Genomic DNA, 9,803 nt, shown 5'->3' with positions numbered 1-9,803 from the left:
TAACCTAACCTCTAAAAATGAAGGACAACAAAAACAATCAATAAGGTTAGCTAGCAGTCGACAATGACAAATGACGCAAAAAAAGTGTCCAGGTGAGAGATTTTTTTAAACATCAGCTGTTTTCGTTTAGTCAGCTGACAGTTAAAGCATACTTAAGATAAAACACAAAGCTGTTAATGTTATATAGTGTTCTATATAAAAGTACTACAGCTAGGAGTTAAAATTGGCATTGCTTAACGGGTCGGTGAGACAATGTTAGTTCTTTGAAAATGTCTTAAAATAGTTTCACACCTACCATTTAGTTTAGGAACGAAATTGAACTTTATTTAACTATTGAACCGTAATTTTTACGGGAATGGGAGTTCACACCATTTTGTTCAGAATTTAAAGGGCTACAACATACTAAATTATCATCAAAATCATTGCATACTCGTATTAGAGTATAGGATATGGATACATAAAGAAAATACCCCAGCTACTTATTTTTATGTTATTCTTTCAATTTATTACCTTAGCTGTACCCACGGGCTTTGCCCCGTTTTACCCAGACAGCACACTTTATCCCAGGGACATCCCATAGTAGTCCCATATGTCCTGAGAATGTCTCGGGATATGTGCGCTATCCTCAGGATATCCCGCAAAATCCCGGGACGAGTACGAAATCCACAGGATATCCTACAATATACCGTAATGTCCCGGGATTTGTAAGTTAACCTCAGGATATCCTGTAAAGTCCCGGGATATGTACGAATGCCATAGGATATCCCAGAATGTCCCATGACATCCCGGGACATGTACAAAATCCACTAGATATCCTGTAATGTCCCGTAATGTCCCGGTAACAAACTGAAGAAAAAAAATACTATTACTGATGAAATGTACAGTATATCTAAATTTAAATGTTCAACAAGAACAAGGCCAATATATAATCATTTGTTTTTTTACTAGTGCTTTCAGAAACTTGGTTTCCATCTTCAGGCTGTGTTTACACTAGTACAAAAAGTAAATATTTACTTAATAAATTAATTTTAAACAAAGTTAAAACAGATGATTTAAAGGATATTGGAAAAATAAAAAATAATATTAGAAAAATTAATCTTTTGAATTTTGGATACCGGTATGTTACAGTGTTGTTCTTGATGTAATTATTTTCAGTAATTCCGAATTTATAATTGGGCCGTCTTCATTATTTAACAAATAATTTTGGTCTGTTTTTTTTTTTAAATAAGATTCCCACGCATTAAGATGTTGAGGTTTTATAATTTATTTTAAAAGTTTAAGGTTTCCCAGATTGAAAATATGTCTTGTTAATACTATGGCTAGCAAGGGTTGACTTTACTTTACTGACATATTACTACCACTGAGTTCAGGAAAACTAGAGGTCTATCATAGTTGTGTGAAATGTGAATTTAATTCTAACTTTAAATTAATAAAACAACAAAAAACTAATTTTAATCATATAACAATCAATTATTACAGTGCTAATCTAATGGTGATTAAATAATCTATATTCAAATACCAGTATCCTCTCCAACTACCAGAAAAACAATTCAACTACTTGAGGTCTAAACAGATTAACAGAATCATATATAGCCTATACTGTAGTATCAAAAATATTTTAAGTATTGCGACCATTGCAACTGTCGGCTACTCTTTAACCACTTGAAAACACCCATAATCAACAAGCGCGGATAGCTCAGGAGGTAAGGTAAGAGGCTCGCAAGGCGAAGGTACCAGGTTCGAAACCCAAACTTTTTTCTCGTTTTTTTCTTCAAAATTTGTGTTTATTAACTATTTAATCAATTTACTAAACTTATAATTAAGCTTTTCATACTAAATCTATATTATTTTGTGTTTTTTATGTTCAGGCCCAGACCACACTTTATCCCAGGGACATCCCATAGTAGTCCCATATGTCCTGAGAATGTCCTGAGGACTACCCTGGGATGACCTCGGATGTCCCACGGATATGCGTGGGAGCTTATCCGTAGGACATCCCCGGGCGGGGACATTAGGCATTCCTGTGGATATCCTGTGATATCCCAAGTTGACCATAGGACCACTATGGGATATCTTGCATATCCTGTCGCAATATCCGTGGGATGTCCTGAGGAGAAAGTGTGCTGTCTGGGTTACTTCATAAGTGAGCTCGTTCGCATGGCTCAATCACGTCCTGGTTGAAGTTCGTTCGCTACGCTCACTCACCTTTAGAATGGAGCTCGTTCGCTGCGCTCACTTGCCTTCAGGTTAGCTCGTTCGCTACGCTAACTCGCCTCCAAGTTGAAGTTCGTTCGCTACGCTCACTCAGCTGTACCCGCGGGCTTTGCCCCATTTTACTTCATAAGTGAGCTCGTTCGCTGCGCTCACTTGCCTTCAGGTTAGCTCGTTCGCTACGCTAACTCGCCTCCAGGATGAAGTTCGTTCGCTACGCTCACTCACCTTTTGGTTGCAAATTAGCTGTTGTCATAGATTTAAAAAAATAATAGTGCTGCACCCTGTTGGTAATCTTGTAAGTTTTTAATGCTTTTGCATATCATAGAATCAACTTTTTAGTTGAAACAGCTGACTAAATTATTTAATTCCCTTTTAATATGAATACTCATAAGGTTAACATGGGGAACTATAGAGCCACTGGGGCGGAGCCCAAAAGGATTTTTGAGATAAGAATATGCCTATATGTTAATCGGGAATGTGAGCTATCATCATGCCAAATTTCAGCAAAATCCGTCCAGTGGTTAATGCGTTCACTTGTCACAAACATACATCCAAACTTTCTCATTGATAATATTAATAATTAATAATAATAATAATAGTAGGATTAAAATCAGGTGTGATTATTGTTTGTACTGTATTCTGTTTTGTTTATTTCAGTTTAACCATGTTTAACTTAACCAATCAATAGTTTTTACTAATAATTATGAAGTCAAACCCGTGGGTAACAGCATTGACTAACAGTTAGTAAAAAAAAAACATTTTTTAATTTATTTACAACGTAAGAAACGTGTAAGATTTAAAAAAAATTGTTGTGTTGGATTGCCAAGTTAAAATTTTCATCATAGTAGCCTAAATTGAAATTCCACTGAAACTTAAATTATAAAAGCCAAAATTAGTTATAAAGAAAAGGCGAGTTTCCTTTATATTGCTTTTTACAATCATAATAAACATACCTACCGAGCCACAGCTCGGTCCCCCGGTACCTACTGTTAATGTAAAATCACAAAATACACAATCCAAAAACTCATTTGGGGAGTAGTGTGCAACTGATTCATCATATCGGGTGAAAGGAATTTAAAATAAAGAGGAAATTCACAGTTTAGATAAAACAAGTTTATTCTTACAAAAATAAATACATGTATAAAAAAGTCATAGTAAAAATACACTAACTAAGTTTTCACTAGACTGTTTTCTTCAATTTATAAAACCATCTTTAAAGTGTTTTCTATATTAAAATGCAACCAAATTTCACATAATATATACCCAAATTGATGGTTGTCAGCGAAGGTTTTAACAAAATAGGAAGTAAGTCTTTTTTTAGATTTGTTCATAGCTTCTTGCTCTACATTTGTTATTATTACGGTACATGAGATCTTAATCTTTAAACATTTAATACTAAAATGAAAACAATGGAAAGTTATAAAACCAAAAGTCATTTATGATTACAATGAGCAACGATATTTATATAAATGAATTTGTTACTAAATTGTTACAGAGACTTATTTACAAGTTTTCTTATTTTATAATATAGTGGTTTGGTGGTACTGTGAAATGTAAAATGCAGATTGAATCAAATCACAAAAACAATAATTGTAGCATTATATTCCAAACTAACTATAAGTTATAAAAATCTTATATTTAAAAACCGAGCAGGACGGTTTTGTCACTTATTAACATGTCTTTTATGAGTACTGTTCATAACCATTAAAGTTACTGGTAGGAATATACAACTATAATTTGGCAGAATAAAAGATCACTGGTAAATCTCCTTAGTCCCGGGCACCATCCCCAACAGCCAGAACCTTCTTACTGTTCTCAACATATTCCTGAAAAATAAATTTGAATTAGAGCATTAAATGAAATAATTTACATAGGAATCCATATTTGAGGGGATCATCAGTGGAGTAGGATTTAGGGGCCGTTTTTCTAGACTGCTATTTTTTTTTAGAGTCTGAAAAATACTTAAGCGACAAATTAGTTCAAATTTTGGCCACTGAAAGGGAGGGGGGAATTTAAGGTCGAGATGAGAGGAAAGACTATTGTTCTTTGTTTGTTTCAGTTCTGTTGTCAAGTTCTAAATATCAAGAACTGTGTATACATTTTAGTTTAAAATAAACGGAATCAGCAGTCTGACACACTTTATTCTCCCTTGGCTTGTCAACAATTAACCTTATTGTTGGATATTCTACATTTCTTTCATGATTCCTTAGGTACTCTATGTGTAAAAATATTTTTGTTTGAGTTTTTGCCGAATAAATCTCGACACCCAGAAGCATCGGTCCACCCATGTTAATACTCATGTAATAACAGTAATAGATTATGTAAGATATAGTCTGTTACCGGTATGTCATTTATTAAAACCCAATGGGGTCAACAAATTGTTGAGTTAGGTAGTGAGTTTTTACCGTAGTTTAGGTTAACCTGCCATAAAAGAGTGGACATCTTTATCTAATACTCACCATCAGTCCCTTGCTCATAAAGTACGGTTTGCTGATGCCATCGTTCATTTCACAGTCCTCACAGAAGCAGATGAAAATTGTGTCTATCACCATCTGTAACACCATTCATCATTTTTCACCAAAACTAGTAGAATTTTATAGTTTGTATCGCAATTTTGGAAGAAAAAAATCAGCTACCATACAATAAAAGGTATCATATATTTCTGCTTGTTTATGATTTACACATAAAAAAGTTAAGTGAAAATGCTTTTCTTATATTTTTTTACTAGCCCGGTATGTGGTGTTTTACTGTGCGAGCACAGTATAGCTTACCAAGCAATACTTATTACATCATATTTTACTATACAGAAAAATTAGTACATTTAAACCCATAACACAATAGGACACAACATATATAATAATATTTTTACATTTCAAAAATTAAAATAGGCCGTTGCAATTACCTGTTTATTTCATCAGCTGACTAAGTGCACGGTAAAAATCTTTTACTGTGAAGTGCACGGTAATAGTATACAGTATTTCACTACTAGTCATGAAAGTGACCCATTTCGGGGTGAGATAGTGTTTTACATGCGAGTCGAAGACTAGCATGGGAAACACTATCGAGCCCCAAATTGGGACTTTCGTGACGAGTATTGAACGATACTTTTTACCACGATGAAAAAACTACTTCATCAAACTTTAAAAAACATCTGATATTTCGTAATCTATTTATTTTTCTAATCTTAATACAATACAATTAGAGTAAAATTCAGCTGATTGTAACTTTGTTGATGTCAGGCAAAGTATTGTTTGTGTAGCGAAAGTAATGTTTATGTCAGGAAAAGTCAGCTGATCACTATTGGTTTTTGGTGTAAGGAAATTGAAGATTTTCTAAGATCTCAGTTGTATGGAAATGGGCTATTTTCGAATACAGAGTGACGAAAATAAATTTTTTTGTGATGAATGTACATTACGTTACTTTTCCGTGTGTAGGCATGGCAAAGGGCAACTTTCCAGCCTATCAATATGGATGGAAAAGTACCTGTTTCTGTGGAGTATGATGTAATAAGTTAGTAATTTTCATTACTAGTCTTGAAAGTGACTTATTGCGGGGAGAGATTGCATTTACAGGAAAATGCTATAGAGCCCTGCTATGGCACTTTTAAGACAAGTACCTATTAAACATTATTTTTCATTACGATATTGAAAAACTTGTCAACTTAGTATCAAGAAAAACACCGTACTCATAACGTTGAGTTTCCATGCTTATGTCACAGATAACAGCAAATAATGCAACACACCTGGTCGGTCTACACTGCAAAATCCCATAACGGTTACTTTCCGTGCACCACAAATACACAGAAAGTTAACGTTATGTAATTTTGCCATGCAGTAGCGGGAACAACTTATTTTTTTAGCTCATTTTACATTTAGAAAGTGTACTTTAGTGCAGAGTATTGAAAAGGATTTTTTACTATGCTTATAGGCCTTCTACTTAAATTGTCACTAGAACAACTTTATAATTTCAACCAGCCTACAGGATATTTATAATTTATAGCACATATTTATTCATACTACAGTAGAGTCCTGCAAACTCGGCGTAATGTGGACTGGAAGGGTGCCGAGTTTGTGAAATGCCGTGTTATCGGGAACTAGAGGGTTAAAAATAAAAACAATTAAATTTTTAAGCTTTTAACCTCCTTTTTTATTTACATTTATTTTACAAGTCAGTATTAATTCATCAGATATAGTACCTACTACGAATCCTTGGTACGAGATGCGAATGATTTGACTTGAGCTGGCTTGAGCCCATGTTTGAATCATACTTAAAAAATCACTAATTTTCTGAGCCAGGTGATGGCCCAGTTATCCAGACTGCCAGGTTATCGAGTGCCGAGTTTGCAAGACTCTACTGTAGTGTACCTGTTGCTCTAATTCGAGCAATTGCGAAGAATTACAGGCGTTATTTTAAAACGAATAACAGTCATAATTTCCCATGACTTTAAAAGAGTCGACTCAAAGATTTTGGAAATACCTACGAGGTACATAATAGTTTGATATAATCAACATTTCTTGTAAATATATTTTCATCACTCTGCGACGAAAGTTACTATTTTTGATAACAGCTGACATCAATGAAAGTAGTTGTTTCCCAATCTCTAATTATTTAGAGTGAGGGAAAAAAGATCAGCTGATGTCTCTCGCTTTCAATTAGTTCAATTTCCCCTCGTGAGCTAGTGTTTTGTTATGGTTCATTTTAATTATTTAAATCAGCTATTTTTATTGTTGCACATTCTAAATGTATGCAGAGACATGCATTTTTTTTTGTTTTGCTGTGTTTTAGCGTAATGCGTGTTTGAAATTGCTCAAGATTTGTTTAACATTCCTAATCATTTTATGAGCTTCAGAGATAACTAAACACCTTTCAATAGAGAAATTATAAGAAATATATGAAGAGGAATACAGAAAGTTTACAAACTGGTACAACTGACAAAATGTTAAACCAAATAAAGTAAGTGACAAAGTATTTATACTTTTTATCTATAAATGTACACGTTGTGAAGTTGAATTTACTGATAAAGAGCTGTCTAGAATTATTTTAATATTACTGATTTTAATATTCTGTATTTGTGTACATTTGCGTTGTGATGAAAAGTATCGTTCATAACTCCTACCAAAACTTATTCTCTGGCACTTGATCCATTATCCCCGTAAGGGGCGAAGCCTTGAAAAGGGAAATTTTCCTTTTCTGCATTCAGCTAGGCCTCACACATGAAACTTGAGCACATGCCGGAAAATGTCCCTTTCGGTCCCTAGTAATGGAATATAGTATATCATTTTTAAAAAGCTAATCTTGTTTTTTAGTGTTTTCTACAAATGTTTCCCATTCATAGCCGCATTAGGTTGTCCATTATAACGTTTGTAAATTCTAAAAAAACATTATTCCTCTTTCTTCTACTTGGTGGTGTTCTATAACTTTTCTATGTTTCCATAGTTTGCAAATCAGCTCTTCAGTGATTGCTCAAGAAATGCAGAACAGTGTAAATTCAGTTTTCTTTTTAGTATATCAAACTGTCCAGACTTTCTCGCTTTTTTCCATTGTAATATTTACGCCAACCCAAATTCAAATAGTAAATATTTCATTTCAAGCAAGTCAGTAAATGGTTGTAGCACACGTTTCCTTAAATTGCAACTAAAATATTAACAGCAATTAAATTATCTAGCTGATCATAACGTAAACAAATGAAATATGTTCTTCATAAAGGATAACGTGGGAGCTTTAAAGTCACTGAGGCAAGAGCCAAAGGGACTTTTTTCAAAAATGTAAGGTCAGTTTCAAATCTAGGTCTACACACCTAGACGAACATTTTGGTGTGGGGTTCGATCTTAAAACAAAAAAGCCTTATTGTTCACAAAGTTTCAGTCACAAAGTAGTGTATTAATAATAGGGTATAGAAGATTTACCTCATAAACAGTGATGAAACAGTGGGAGACTAAGGCTCCAAACAGCGCAGCGAGTGCAATCGGAACCCACATATGTTGCAAGCCCTCCTTGTGCTGTTAAAAAAAGGATTAACTATAGACAAGGTTAGGACCAATATTACCTACAGACTTAATAAATAAATAAGCTGCTAGTTAAACAAGAATAAAACTTTTCATCTAATATAATGACATCAATTAAAACTTTTACAACTGGATTCAGTAGAAATGATTGGGTGTGTTGCTAGCCTAGAGGTTAGCATCTCGGGCTTCAGTGTAGGAGGGACGTAGGATCCACGTAACAGTTATTTCTCTTGCTGACCTCTCGTGAATTGCCACTAATGTAAAAAAGTATTAAAAATGATAGATGTACAATTAGTTGATTATTGTTGATTAATAATGAGAAAAAAGATTTACTTGGTAATGTCTCATGCATTCTTTGCTGACACCATATTTTTCAAATAATATTTCAAATTTTAAAAATGTTATGACTTTTTAGAACACAGATTAGATAACTGGACTACAATTTTTTAAAAATACAATCATTTTTAGTTTGTCCGTTTTTGTTGATATACTACTAGATAGCCTACCTCAAACATCTTTGTTCCAATGAGGACAGTTGTGAGTACAACAAACACTTTGCCGAGTAACAAGACAAAATCTCCCACTGAGTTGATGGCTGCCACCCGCAGTGCGTTGTTTGACAACATCTTGAAAGCCTGTTTACCACTCTGACAGAAACTTTCTCCGTATATAGCTGAAACATTTTACAGTTCAAACTGTGAATTTGATACTATACAGGTGATGTTTTAAATGAGAATCTATCATTACATTATGATTATTTTTTACAATGATAATAGTTGACCAACTTAAAGTTTACTTTGGTACAGTCCACACCCAACCTGCTTACTTCCAACCTTTTTTTCTATGACGCTAGGCCTTCCGAGCTGATCTGTGCCTAACTGATTATGTTTATATCAACTAAATAGGTGTAAGTTTAAAAAGTAAAAATAATTTGTATAGAGTTGTTAGAAAATTAGTATTGTTGGTAACTATTGTTGGTACAGTATATAAATTGAGCTTTACACCTTAACTTGTATTAATATATTAATAGTTCTAAAGTTTTAAGTTACAATAACACACTTTTTTTGTCCTAGGACGGCTAGGCACGAACCTGGTATTGTTTTTCACATTACTTCAGGCTAGAACTAGGGGTTGCGGCTTAATCACTTTGATAAAATCCATTGGTGACTTGGCGGGGATCGAACCCGGGACCTCAGGGACTGAAGTCCCGCGCTCTAACCACTACGCCAGCTCGCTCCCCACAAAGCTATGTAAAGTAGTGGTATTGTGTTTTAGTCATTATGTATTATTTAATAATCTTTTTTACAAATTGTTAGTTGTTTATGTTTAGTTTTATGAATTGTTATTGTGGCAGTTGGACATTTTTGTATATTATTCAATACAATAGATTTGAATGTATAATTTGGAATAAAAATGCAAATACTGCATGCACAACCAATTTAAAAAGTCATGAACTAAAATTAAAACACTTTTATAGAAATATACAGTTAACCATAGTAATATACACTTAACCCAAAAAAAAAAACTAAATTGTACACTCAATTTCTAATAACAACAAGCGAAAAATAATAAACATGGATACCC

The 9,803-nt window shown here is 33.7% G+C and overlaps 1 protein-coding gene across 1 annotated transcript in view; it reads right to left on the bottom strand.

Annotated features, from left to right (window-relative positions):
- Positions 1–3,305: 3,305 nt before the first annotated feature.
- Positions 3,306–9,803, bottom strand: part of LOC128990129 (choline transporter-like protein 1) — a 51,764-nt gene continuing 45,266 nt past the window's right edge. Inside the window, exons 14-17 of the mRNA XM_054412389.1 lie at positions 8,726–8,892; positions 8,121–8,213; positions 4,674–4,766; positions 3,306–4,040 (exon numbers count right to left, since the gene is read on the bottom strand). Of these exons, the coding sequence (XP_054268364.1) occupies positions 3,984–4,040; positions 4,674–4,766; positions 8,121–8,213; positions 8,726–8,892 (410 nt within the window). The 3' untranslated portion in view covers positions 3,306–3,983. The remainder of the gene's footprint in view (positions 4,041–4,673; positions 4,767–8,120; positions 8,214–8,725; positions 8,893–9,803) is intronic.

This window comes from Macrosteles quadrilineatus, unplaced genomic scaffold, assembly GCF_028750875.1.
Source record: "Macrosteles quadrilineatus isolate MER2022 unplaced genomic scaffold, UCM_ALF_1.0 Scaffold_3__2_contigs__length_128488019, whole genome shotgun sequence".
Classification (NCBI taxonomy): Eukaryota; Metazoa; Arthropoda; class Insecta; order Hemiptera; family Cicadellidae; genus Macrosteles; species Macrosteles quadrilineatus.
Note: the sequence above shows the minus strand (reverse complement) of the source record. Positions and strands in the feature narration are given on the sequence as shown.